This window comes from Lates calcarifer, linkage group LG10, assembly GCF_001640805.2.
Source record: "Lates calcarifer isolate ASB-BC8 linkage group LG10, TLL_Latcal_v3, whole genome shotgun sequence".
Classification (NCBI taxonomy): domain Eukaryota; kingdom Metazoa; phylum Chordata; class Actinopteri; family Centropomidae; genus Lates; species Lates calcarifer.
Window position 1 is genome coordinate 1,218,311 of NC_066842.1, and position 13,952 is coordinate 1,232,262.

Sequence of the window (13,952 nt, forward strand, 5' to 3'; positions counted from 1 at the left end):
AAAATATCACAAAAAAGTCATAGGTTAGTATGTGGTCAAAAATGTGATAAAAAACATCAATATGTATAAAGGTAAGGCGCATCCAAAAAATGTATGTCATCAAAATGTAAATATCAAAGTCATAAGGTTAGGTATTGTGTGTCAAAAATGTGATAAAAACATCATATGTTAGTAAGGCGTCAAAAATATCACAAAAAATCATAGGTTAGTATGTGTCAAAAATGTGAAAAAACATCATATGTAAGTAAGGCATCAAAAATGTGATGAAAAACATAATATGTTAGTAAGGTATCAAAAATATCACAAAAAAGTCATAGGTTAGTATGTGGTCAAAAATGTGATGAAAACATAATATGTTAGTAAGGTGTCAAAAAATATCACAAAAAAGTCATAGGTTAGTATGTGGTCAAAAATGTGATAAAAACATCATATGTTAGTAAGGCGTCAAAAATATCACAAAAAAGTCATAGCTTGGTATGTGGTCAAAAATGTGATAAAAACATCATATGTTAGTAAGGTGTCAAAAATGTCACAAAAAAGTCATAGGTTAGTATGTGGGCCAAAAATGTGATAAAAACATAATATGTTAGTAAGGCGTCAAAAATATCACAAAAAAGTCATAGGTTAGTATGTGGTCAAAATGTGATAAAAACATCATAGGTTACTATGTGGTCAAAAATGTGATAAAAACATCATATGTTAGTAAGGTGTCAAAAATGTCACAAAAAAGTCATAGGTTAGTATGTGGTCAAAAATGTGATAAAAACATAATATGTTAGTAAAGGCGTCAAAAATATCACAAAAAAGTCATAGGTTAGTATGTGGTCAAAAATGTGATAAAAACATCATATTTAAGTAAGGCGTCAAAAAATGTGATGAAAACATCATATGTTAGTAAGGCGTCCAAAAATGTGATAAAAACATCATATGTTAGTAAGGTATCAAAAATATCACAAAAAAGTCATAGGTTAGTATGTGGTCAAAAATGTGATGAAAAACATAATATGTTAGTAAGGTGTCAAAAATATCACAAAAAAGTCATAGGTTAGTATGTGGTCAAAAATGTGATAAAAACATCATATGTTAGTAAGGCGTCAAAAATATCACAAAAAAGTCATAGGTTAGTATGTGGTCAAAAATGTGATGAAAACATCATATGTAAGTAAGGCGTCAAAAATGTGATAAAAACATCATATGTAAGTAAGGTGTCAAAAATGTGATGAAAACATCATATGTTAGTAAGGCGTCAAAAATATCACAAAAAAGTCATAGGTTAGTATGTGGTCAAAAATGTGATAAAAACATCATAGGTTACTATGTGGTCAAAAATGTGATAAAAACATCATATGTTAGTAAGGTGTCAAAAATGTCACAAAAAAGTCATTGGTTAGTATGTGGTCAAAAATGTGATAAAAACATCATATGTTAGTAAGGCGTCAAAAATATCACAAAAAAGTCATAGGTTAGTATGTGGTCAAAAATGTGATAAAAACATCATATTTAAGTAAGGCGTCAAAAATGTGATGAAAACATCATATGTTAGTAAGGCGTCAAAAATGTGATAAAAACATCATATGTTAGTAAGGTATCAAAAATATCACAAAAAAGTCATAGGTTAGTATGTGGTCAAAAATGTGATGAAAACATAATATGTTAGTAAGGTGTCAAAAATATCACAAAAAAGTCATAGGTTAGTATGTGGTCAAAAATGTGATAAAAACATCATATGTTAGTAAGGCGTCAAAAATATCACAAAAAAGTCATAGGTTAGTATGTGGTCAAAAATGTGATAAAAACATCATATGTTAGTAAGGCGTCAAAAATATCACAAAAAAGTCATAGGTTAGTATGTGGTCAAAAATGTGATGAAAACATCATATGTAAGTAAGGCGTCAAAAATGTCATAAAAACATCATATGTAAGTAAGGTGTCAAAAATGTGATAAAAACATCATATGTTAGTAAGGTGTCAAAAATGTCACAAAAAAGTCATTGGTTAGTATGTGGTCAAAAATGTGATAAAAACATAATATGTTAGTAAAGGCGTCAAAAATATCACAAAAAAGTCATAGGTTAGTATGTGGTCAAAAATGTGATAAAAACATCATATTTAAGTAAGGCGTCAAAAATGTGATGAAAACATCATATGTTAGTAAGGCGTCAAAAATGTGATAAAAACATCATATGTTAGTAAGGTATCAAAAATATCACAAAAAAGTCATAGGTTAGTATGTGGTCAAAAATGTGATGAAAACATAATATGTTAGTAAGGTGTCAAAAATATCACAAAAAAGTCATAGGTTAGTATGTGGTCAAAAATGTGATAAAAACATCATATGTTAGTAAGGCGTCAAAAATATCACAAAAAAGTCATAGGTTAGTATGTGGTCAAAAATGTGATAAAAACATCATATGTTAGTAAGGCGTCAAAAATATCACAAAAAAGTCATAGGTTAGTATGTGGTCAAAAATGTGATGAAAACATATGTAAGTAAGGCGTCAAAAATGTGATAAAAACATCATATGTAAGTAAGGTGTCAAAAATGTGATAAAAACATAATATGTTAGTAAGGCGTCAAAAATATCACAAAAAAGTCATAGGTTGGTATGTGGTCAAAAATGTGATAAAAACATCATATGTTAGTAAGGCGTCAAAAATATCACAAAAAAGTCATAGGTTAGTATGTGGTCAAAAATGTGATAAAAACATATGTAAGTAAGGCGTCAAAAATGTGATAAAAACATCATATGTAAGCAAGGCGTCAAAAATGTGACAAAAACATCATATGTTAGTAAGGCGTCAAAAATATCACAAAAAAGTCATAGGTTAGTATGTGGTCAAAAATGTGACAAAAACATCATATGTAAGTAAGGCGTCAAAAATGTGATAAAAACATAATATGTTAGTAAGGCGTCAAAAATGTGATAAAAACATCATGTTTAAGTAAGGCGTCAAAAATGTGATGAAAACATCATATGTTAGTAAGGCGTCAAAAATATCACAAAAAAGTCATAGGTTAGTATGTGGTCAAAAATGTGATAAAAACATCATAGGTTACTATGTGGTCAAAAATGTGATAAAAACATCATATGTTAGTAAGGTGTCAAAAATGTCACAAAAAAGTCATTGGTTAGTATGTGGTCAAAAATGTGATAAAAACATAATATGTTAGTAAAGCGTCAAAAATATCACAAAAAAGTCATAGGTTAGTATGTGGTCAAAAATGTGATAAAAACATCATATGTTAGTAAGGCGTCAAAAATATCACAAAAAAGTCATAGGTTAGTATGTGGTCAAAAATGTGATAAAAACATCATATGTAAGTAAGGCGTCAAAAATGTGATAAAAACATCGTATGTTAGTAAGGTGTCAAAAATGTCACAAAAAAGTCATTGGTTAGTATGTGGTCAAAAATGTGATAAAAACATCATATGTTAGTAAAGCGTCAAAAATATCACAAAAAAGTCATAGGTTAGTATGTGGTCAAAAATGTGATAAAAACATCATATGTTAGTAAGGCGTCAAAAATATCACAAAAAAGTCATAGGTTAGTATGTGGTCAAAAATGTGATAAAAACATCATATGTAAGTAAGGCGTCAAAAATGTGATAAAAACATCATATGTAAGTAAGGCGTCAAAAATGTGATGAAAACATCATATGTTAGTAAGGCGTCAAAAATATCACAAAAAAGTCATAGGTTAGTATGTGGTCAAAAATGTGATGAAAACATCATATGTTAGTAAGGCGTCAAAAATATCACAAAAAAGTCATAGGTTAGTATGTGGTCAAAAATGTGATAAAAACATCATATGTTAGTAAGGCGTCAAAAATATCACAAAAAAGTCATAGGTTAGTATGTGGTCAAAAATGTGATAAAAACATCATATGTTAGTAAGGTATCAAAAATATCACAAAAAAGTCATAGGTTAGTATGTGGTCAAAAATGTGATAAAAACATCATATGTTAGTAAGGCGTCAAAAATATCACAAAAAAGTCATAGGTTAGTATGTGGTCAAAAATGTGACAAAAACATCATATGTAAGTAAGGCGTCAAAAATGTGATAAAAACATAATATGTTAGTAAGGCGTCAAAAATGTGATAAAAACATCATATTTAAGTAAGGCGTCAAAAATGTGATGAAAACATCATATGTTAGTAAGGCGTCAAAAATATCACAAAAAAGTCATATGTTAGTATGTGGTCAAAAATGTGATAAAAACATCATAGGTTACTATGTGGTCAAAAATGTGATAAAAACATCATATGTAAGTAAGGCGTCAAAAATGTGATAAAAACATATGTAAGTAAGGTGTCAAAAATGTGATAAAAACATCATATGTTAGTAAAGCGTCAAAAATATCACAAAAAAGTCATAGGTTAGCATGTGGTCAAAAATGTGATAAAAACATCATATGTTAGTAAGGCGTCAAAAATATCACAAAAAAGTCATAGCTTGGTATGTGGTCAAAAATGTGATAAAAACATCATATGTTAGTAAGGTGTCAAAAATATCACAAAAAAGTCATAGGTTAGTATGTGGCCAAAAATGTGATAAAAACATAATATGTTAGTAAGGCGTCAAAAATATCACAAAAAAGTCATAGGTTAGTATGTGGTCAAAAATGTGACAAAAACATCATATGTAAGTAAGGCGTCAAAAATGTGATAAAAACATAATATGTTAGTAAGGCGTCAAAAATGTGATAAAAACATCATATTTAAGTAAGGCGTCAAAAATGTGATGAAAACATCATATGTTAGTAAGGCGTCAAAAATGTCACAAAAAAGTCATTGGTTAGTATGTGGTCAAAAATGTGATAAAAACATCATATGTTAGTAAGGCGTCAAAAATATCACAAAAAAGTCATAGGTTAGTATGTGGTCAAAAATGTGATAAAAACATCATATGTAAGTAAGGCGTCAAAAATGTGATAAAAACATCATATGTTAGTAAGGCGTCAAAAATGTGATAAAAACATCATATGTTAGTAAGGCGTCAAAAATATCACAAAAAAGTCATAGGTTAGTATGTGGTCAAAAATGTGATAAAAACATCATATGTAAGTAAGGCGTCAAAAATGTGATAAAAACATCATATGTTAGTAAGGCGTCAAAAATGTGATAAAAACATCATATGTAAGTAAGGCGTCAAAAATATCACAAAAAAGTCATAGGTTAGTATGTGGTCAAAAATGTCATAAAAACATCATATGTTAGTATGTGGTCAAAAATGTCATGAAAACATCATATGTTAGTAAGACATCAAAAATGTCATAAAAATGTCATATGTTAGTGAGGTGTCAAAAATGTCATGAAAATGTCATAGGTTAGTATGTGGTCAAAAATGTCATAAAAACATAATAATAATAATACATTTTATTTATAGTGCACTTTATATTTTAGCAAGAAAATGTCAAAGTGCTACAAAAGTAATCAAAATGAATTAAAAACAGTTAAAAGGAATAAAACATCAAAATTTACACAAGAAACAAAATTACAGGTGTTAGGAATTATTCTTAAAGTATATACTGAGACAAACAAAAACTTACAATGTCGCTGAATATTCCTGGTCTCATGAGGTTTGTCAATTTGGCCACTTGGAAGACGTCAACTGACCCTTCAGCCTCCAGCTGGCGAGTCAGAGATAGCAGAACACAGAATGTCCCTGCTGTGACTCCACCCACACTGGAAAAAAACAGAAAACATTTCATTTTCAACATTAAACATCCTCCTTGCCCCTAACAAGAATCAGACTAGAAGGTTGTTGTTATTGTAATTGTCAGTCAGAGAAGGTCTTACTCATCATGGACGACAGTAGGGCCGTCCTTGGCAGTGCTCTGTTCTTTCACCAGGTTTAACAGTTCAAAGGTGTTGCTGATGGGACTGTCTGGGTTTGGCCAGTGGGGAGTGCGGTAATGTTTCACCTCCAGAACGTAATCATCCTTTAAAAACAAGGAGGGGAGAGAGTGAATGTCATTTACAAGAATTCATAGAATCTGGGTAAACTGTCCCTTTTATTTTAGTTCCATCACCATATTTTAGTTTGAACAATTTTATGGTCTAAATGAAATTGTTGCACAAACCTGTGTGGCTTCCAGTACATACTCCTGAACCACCAACATGTCCTCATTGGTCATACAGATGTGTTCCTCGCTCCTCTGCGTGACTGTGAACATCTCGTAGCTGATTGGCTGCCCCTTGTGCGGCCAGAAGACACATAGCCCCTCTGCCTCCTCCTCCATCTAACAACACAGGAAGTCAGTAGAGGTTACATCACACTGTGATCCAACAACTGCAGCAGTACATGTTCTGCCAGGTCCTCCATCTTCCAGCCTTGTTCTTGGAGAGGTGTAACCACTTACATTTTTTTAGTTTGGTGTTTGATCACATTGCGTTAATTGTTTTTCTGTGTTAAGTAACTGACACACAGAAAACCTGGGTCCAGATCATATACTTCCATCACAGGAGGAGCTTCAACCAACAATGAAATAAGATTTTACCCATTCGAAAACAGCAGTGTGTTAAATTGATATTATATCCTGTGGCCTGGATGGCAAGCCAGCTGTGGCCCACAGGCTCCAGTTGATGATTACTGCTTTATCCAAAGCTAAGCTAGGCTAAGCTAGGCAAACCATGCCCTGACTGCAGCTCACAGGAATTAGATTGAAGTATGTTTCCCAAAAGGTTGAACTATCCCTCTAAAAAAACAGCAGACTTTCCTCACCCCACTCGATGGTGACCCCGGCAGCGACACAATGACCTGGGCATTGTGGTCCCATATCATCCTCCAGAAGTCCTTTACTGTGCTTGGCAGAGGATTCTGGGTAATGATGAACTCACTGTTCTGCCTGTAACCCTGCAGAAAACAATAAATACATAAATAAACAAACTTATTATGATTGTTCTTCTATTTCCGTAAACTTTTGGCCACTTCTTATTATTCTTCTGTATGTTTTTCAGTCCCTAACTCGTCCCGCACGCTTTGTGCTATTAAAACCATTCAGGTATCAAAATGTTCAGCTCATTCAGGACATTCCGGGATGTTTACAACTTTTTGATCTTATGCTTGTATGATTTTATATGATTTTTTTTATGAATTAAAAAATGAATGGGATCCTATGGGAGCTTTCCCAATCCCAAGGTTCCCGGTTCGATCCCCACTTCAGACACTGAAATTTCACTGCACTTTCTGCCATAGAAACTATTCTGCTGTGAAAATGTTTCACTTTTTAAGCTTTTCACTCTTTTGCTTAGTCAACTTTTTGCAACTGTTTATGCTTTTATGCTATTTTAATGTTTTGCTTATGTTATTTTACTGTTTTGCTTATTCAACTTTGTTCAGCTGTTTTTGCTTTTATGCTATTTTGCTATTTACATCAATTTTGCTATATTGCAATTTTACTATCACTACAATTGCTTTCACTACCAAACCTTGCACTGTGGACTTCAGTGGCGAGATCGGTAACGCAGATACCTACCAACCCAAGGTCTCGTGGTACAACGGGTAGAACAGCTGTCTGTAAATCATGAGATTGCCGGTTCCAGTCCAGAAGCGGATGGGTGGTCATAGCTTTTGAAAAAATAGTATTACTAATATGAATAAAGATTTGAAGAGCAATAGTGGGGATGCTTGAAGCATTCACATGCATTTTCCACAGGAAATGCATTTTATCTAGTTCAACTTTCTATTATTATTCTTCCGTATGTTTTTCGGCCCCTAACTAGTCCCACATACTTTGTGCTATTAAAACCATTCAGGTATCAAAATGTTCAGCTCATTCAGGACATTCAGGCATAAATTTCACTGCACTTTCTGCTGTAGAAACTATTCTGCTGTGAAAATGTTTCACTTTTTACGCTTTTCACTGTTTTGCTTATTCAACTTTTTGCAACTGTTTATGTTTTTATGCTATTTACAACAATTTTGCTATTTTGCAATTTTACTATCACTACAATTGCTTTTACTGCCAGGTTTTGCACTGTGGACTTCAGTGGCGAGATCGGTAACGTGGATGCCTACCAACCCGTGGTCTCGTGTTCAAGCCCCGCCTCAGACAAATATCAAAAACCCCTCCTGAGAAAAGCAATGATAACAATAATGATAATAGATATTGTTATGAATACTTTGCGCTTTTTGCAATTTTGCAATTTTACTACCACTACAATTCATTGTAGCACCACAGAGTACCCTGTGGCCTTCTGTGGCACAACAGGTAGAGCTGTCGCCTATGAATCACAAGATTGCTGGTTCGATCCCTGCTTTAGACGCTGCACTTTATAATGTAGAAACCATTCTGCTATGAAAATTTTTCACTTTTGAAGCTTTTTACTGTTTATTCCACCTTTTATGCTATTTTGCTATTTATACAATTTTGCAATTTTACTACCACTACAATTCATTGTAGCACCACACAGGAACCTGTGGTCTTCCATGGCACAATGGGTAGAGCAGTTGCCTTTGAATCATGAGATTGCCGGTTCCAGTCCAGCAGTGGACGGTCATACTTTTAAAAAAAAATAGTATTACTAATAATAATAATAATGAAATGGAAGAGCAATAGTGCAAATGCTTGAAGCATTTTCCGCAAGAAATGCATTTTATCTAGTTTCATTATGATGCCCTAGTTTTCTTTGCTTCCACATGGTGACTATTAGTTTCAGACAGAGATTAACCTGAAGTGCAGAAGTATTAGCACCAAATATACTTAAAATACTGCAAATAAAAGTACTCATGCAGAACAGCCCACTTCAGGACTGTATATTTTATTAGTAATCTGAATCTGCAAAGTAAGCGGTTCCTAGTTCAGTCATAAGTTGTATGGTGGAATAAAAAGTACAGAATTTACCTTTCAAATATAGTGAAGTAGAAGTGTAAAGTAAACTAGTACAGTACTAAGTAAATTTACTTAGTTACTTTCTTCCACTTGTGTCTTTTCTTTTAAACCTCAGAAGAATATGGTATCCAGATATGATCGTTTTTTACCGCAATGTACGATGCGTTTATGTAGTCCGACGTTTCCCCCGCTGACGTTGACAGACGCACTCGTGACCTCTCAACTGCAAAGACAAACAGAAGATGGAGTTTCAGGGTTCTGCAGTTATTTTCCTCTCTGTCTCATCGAACCATAGCAGCAGAGCCTTCAGTAATAACCACAGACGAACATTTCAGACTAACCTGGTATCACAGAGCAGTTTCTGTTCTTGCTGCGGTTGTAGTCCTGCAGAGCTGCAGAGTAGTCGCACTGCTTCACTCCAGAATGACAAACCAGCTGTGGACAACACAGAACATCTGTTTGTGACTCAGGAATCAGCTGTGAACGTGTTAAATGGAGTTCTGCATGTTGGTGATTTTTTTCCAAACAATCAATAGCGATAGCAAAAACTTACTTGGCCAGTGATCACAGAGTGAAGTGTTTGGCCAGTTGCTCACCTTAAACTGTTTGTCCAGGCGTGTCCTCCCAGCAGGCCCTGGGGTCAGCAGCTCGTCCACATATCTGTACAGGTGAGCTGCCACCACCTCCGTCTCCCCAGACAAGATGGCTTCCACCAAAGCATCATGTATAAAAACATACTGTTCCTGTAGAGAGGAGACAGACAGAGCTGTGGTTAGACTCTGTTTGTTCAGTTAAGTTAAACTGAAAAAGTCAAATTGTCCTTTCAGTAGAAAAACTAATGTTGATCTGACTAAATTTATTATGTGGGCTAATGGTGAAAGACTCCAAATATTCTCCAAGGAAAATCCATTTTTTGAGCACCAAACATTCACTCCTGGACTTGAAGGACTTGAAACAGCCGACTTCAAACTACAGAGTGTTGAGATGTAACACTTGATGACTGAGTGTATGAATGTGTGAGGGAAGACAGAAGGTTGACCTCTGACCTCTGTCTGGACCAGGTAGTTCCTCTGTGTGCGGATGTGTTTGAGGAAGCCCATGACGTTGACGGTGCCTTCGTCTCTCATCTGCTTCAGCATGCTGTCCAGGACGATGTAGGTTCCCGTCCGGCCCACACCCGCACTGCACAACAAGAAGGAAGAATAAAATTAAAACAAAGCTTCTCACAAATCCACTCTACCATGTGGAGGTTAGTTAATATTACTGTTACATTTTGTGTCCCTGTATGTTGACATACATGTGTGAAAATGACAATAAAACTGAACTCAATCTCACCTGCAGTGTACCACCACTGGCCCCATGCTGTCCGTCCGGGCCCCGGATGAATTGCGGACGAAGCTGAGCAGCGGCAGCGCGAAATCTGGGACGCCCATGTCGGGCCAGTGGGTGTAATGGTAGTGCATCAGTGTCCGTTCATTGCTCTGTCCTTTCTGGGAGCCCTGTAGGTGGACAACAACAAAAACTTCAGGGTCTTCTATCTTAAATGTTAATGGTCAGGAGAGATATCTTTGATTCTGGGCCTTTCATGGACGTGTAAGGAATGATTATACTCTTAAAAATGAATATGAAGTCTGTTCATTTTTTTTCTGAATTTTTCCTGTTTATTTTGTAGCTGCAATAATATTTTTATTAGTGTTTTATTTCATTATTTATTATTAAATATTTACTTATTTGTGCTCAGTTTGTGTTTCTGAGTCTGAATAGATGACAGAAAGTATCAGTTAATTAATAATGTAATTTTTAAAGCAGAAAGATTTAAACATTTGATGGTTCCAGATTCTCAAATGTGAAAATATGCTGCTTATATTTAATCAAATGATTCTGAAAATCAGTTATGGCGTTTCATTTTTAAATTCAATTAGCTCATTATAAATTAATGACGAAAAAGAATTATTAAGTGGCAAATTTAATCATATTTCAAGTTAAGTTTATTAGTGCATCACTACATTGATGTTTTTAATGTATCTGTTGAAAATTGCTTTTTGATTATTAGAAAAATATATGTGTATATATATATCTATATATATATATAGATATATATATACACATACACACACAGCTGCATTTTATGAGTCTGAACTGTTAAAAAATACTGTTAAAATACATTAATAAAACACTTAACCTAGAACTAAATTAGAGTGTATTGTTTTTTCTGGCAGGTCCGTATAAGATTACAAAAATAATATCTGGATGATAGAGAAACTAAGAGCATAACTGAGTGCTGGTGAACAAATATCTGTGAAGGCCTGTGAGATGTTTGAATATTTAAAATACAAGTCTTGAGATCTGAACACGGTCAGATTTACCTGGTCTTCCTGTTTGGGAGCTACAGGTACTCTGTGATCTGGTTTATCTGACCTTTTTGGCGTGGGTGTTCCTGATGGTGAATGTCCTCTGGGTGTAATAGGCGAGGACTCTACTGCTTTTCACCGTCACCAGGAAGCTGCCGTACTCCTCCTGCACCTCTGTTGGCCAGTACTGATCACACTTCCTCTGAGGAGACAGTCAACACATCACACACGTCTGACAGAATGATAGTTGAGAAATGACCTGTGTTTTGTTTTTTTGTTTTTTGTGTTTTTTATTCAAATTCAAATATAAAATCGCAGTCTCTATTTTTAATGTTTAGATTTAGGACACAAAACTAACTGTAGCATTGAAAATGAGAATGCATTCAAAATACCAGGTGTGAACACAAAGACAAGATCAGATTGTTTATTATCTGGATAATGGGTCTGGATACAGATCACATTTTATTCAGTGGGGTGTAAAAGTCACATCAAACTGTGATTAAACTTGAGATCTGGTCACTCACTCGTCCTTTCTCCACCAGGTTCGTGATCATGACGATGACGCCAACATTTTGCTCCCAGATCATCCTCCAGAAATCTTCAGTGCTTGACCTGAGAGGACCCTGGGCTGCGATGTACGACCTGGTCTTTTTAAAACCCTAAGGAATCACACACACAGTGGCTGTATCAACTTTGAAAAACACAACAAAGAAACAAAGAAAAATTCAATTTCAAAAGGCTGTACTTAGGCTCAGTGGAGCTTTGAGCTACATACAAATGTCAGCAGGATAACATGATTACCATGATCATCATAAAGACAAAGGTCAGCGGAGGCTGATGGAAATGTCATTATTTTTCATTTTTATTTGGTCATAAAAATAAAAAGTATTGGACAAATATATATTTTGACCTGATAGTGGCACTAGAGGTTAGGTCAGAGAATCATTGAAATTCTTACAATTAACCTTGAGAAGTGCATTAATGAATGTATCAATCTTCATTGCAATCCATCCAATAGTTGTTGAGGTATTTAAAACCACAAATATCAACCTCATTGTGGTGCTAAAAGAAAAGTCATAGCATCACCGAAATCACTGAGATTCATCCTCTGGAAACCATGCATATTTGTACCAAATGAAGTGCCTACCCATGAAGTAGACACTGAGATAGTTCAATGGATAAAGTGTAGATGGAAGTCAGATCACTTAAGTTACTACAATTCATCAGACTTTGTTCTAAAAGCCACAAACATGAATCTGCTGGTGGCATTAGAGGAAAAGAAGGATCATCAAGGTCAGTAGAATCAATCCTCTGGATACCATGGATGTCTACAACAATTCATGACAGTCTGCTCAGTACATGTCGAGATTCAGTCTCGATTAAAGTGGTGAACCAACTCCCATCTCCTGGATTTTACTCTGTTCTACTTTATTTGGTTTCTTAAATTTGACATTCTGAAAACTCTTATTCATGACAGAAAAATTTGGGAAGTGAAATAGGAGGTTATGGGGCCAGTCAAGACTGTGAGACTATTGTAAAGCCTCTAACACTGGATAATAAAACTGCCTTATCAAATAAAACTCATCAGAGAAAATAAAGTTTTTAGCTCAGAAGTTAAGAGTGGGCTGAAATCCAACGAGTTGTTTTAGTTAAGGCCAGAACAGAGAGCAGAACAGCAGAGGACATCATTCAATCACTGACTTTAATAGTTTGATAACCTTCGCATGACTGACAGCGTTAAGTTGCCTTCATACTGTGAGACAGAGACAAAAGTGTGAGCTGGAGAGATCCTCAACGCGCTTTTACCAACTTTATAACCTGTACGTGTGCTCTCCAGAGAGGCCATGACTGCTGCAGGGCTTTTTAGTGTTGCCTCTGCCTTTCACAAAACAACAAGACGCTGGAAATGAGATTTTAATGGTGCAGAGACAAACATAATGGAGGGCTACGCAGGTTCTCGTTAACAACAGCATGTCTCATGAATAGGTTTAGAAATAGGCTGACTTTGGTTGAACACCATATTTTAAAGAGTATGGTCTAGACCTGCTCTGTATGAAAAGTGCCTTGAGATGACTTTTGTTGTGATTCAGCGCTATACAAATAAAATTTAACTGAATTGAATCGAATTGAATTGAATTGGAAGACAAGAGGGAAATCGTACAGTGGCTATAGAGAATAAAAAGAAAATAAAGATACATTTGACTGTGTGTTTAACAGATTCAAATCTCAGGTGAAGATGAAGGCCTCGGTTTGTATAGAGAATAGAAATGAAACTGAAAAACAGGCTAAAAAAATTCCTTACATCCACGTAGTTTGCATTGATGTAATCTCTGGTCTTTCCGTCTTTATCAGCCTGAGACGAGAGCCGCACTCTACTGTGGTCATCTGAAGGTTGAAGACCAAAAAAAAAAAAAGAAAAAGAAGATTTTTCTTATTGTCAACAAATCCCATGAAAAGAACAAAATCAACAATGTGGACTTATACCATAAATACTGTGTCTACACTGTGCAAACTGGAGGATCCTGCTCCACCTGCCTTAGATTAATGCGTTTCTGTGGAAAACACATCACATGTTATCACAGTGTGTGGTGTGGGCTGTAGTTCAGTGTGTGGACTCACAGGCCAGGATGTTGCTGTATCTGTTTTTAGTCTTGTTGTCAGGATGGTTGGAGTTGTCAGTCGTCATCCCCATGTCCACCGTGCATGCCTGAACCTCCTGAAAACACACACTCAAAGTTTAATCCCTAAGACGTCGTTTGGCGA

General features: G+C 35.0%; 1 protein-coding gene and 1 long non-coding RNA gene across 2 annotated transcripts in view; one reads left to right on the forward strand and one right to left on the reverse strand.

Moving 5' to 3' along the window:
• ptprz1a (protein tyrosine phosphatase receptor type Z1a) overlaps positions 1-13,952 on the reverse strand; it is a 78,894-nt gene that overhangs the window by 6,680 nt on the left and 58,262 nt on the right. The window contains 13 exon segments of the mRNA XM_018704916.2: positions 5,554-5,689; positions 5,804-5,946; positions 6,088-6,246; positions 6,729-6,860; positions 8,988-9,061; positions 9,180-9,273; positions 9,435-9,581; positions 9,885-10,020; positions 10,174-10,337; positions 11,257-11,391; positions 11,714-11,848; positions 13,492-13,574; positions 13,809-13,905. Coding sequence (XP_018560432.1) covers positions 5,554-5,689; positions 5,804-5,946; positions 6,088-6,246; positions 6,729-6,860; positions 8,988-9,061; positions 9,180-9,273; positions 9,435-9,581; positions 9,885-10,020; positions 10,174-10,337; positions 11,257-11,391; positions 11,714-11,848; positions 13,492-13,574; positions 13,809-13,905 — 1,635 coding nt within the window.
• On the forward strand, positions 291-5,353 carry LOC127142838 (uncharacterized). Its single transcript, XR_007813916.1, has 4 exons — positions 291-364; positions 1,016-1,918; positions 3,776-3,898; positions 4,504-5,353. It is a non-coding gene; the product is annotated as an uncharacterized LOC127142838 (long non-coding RNA).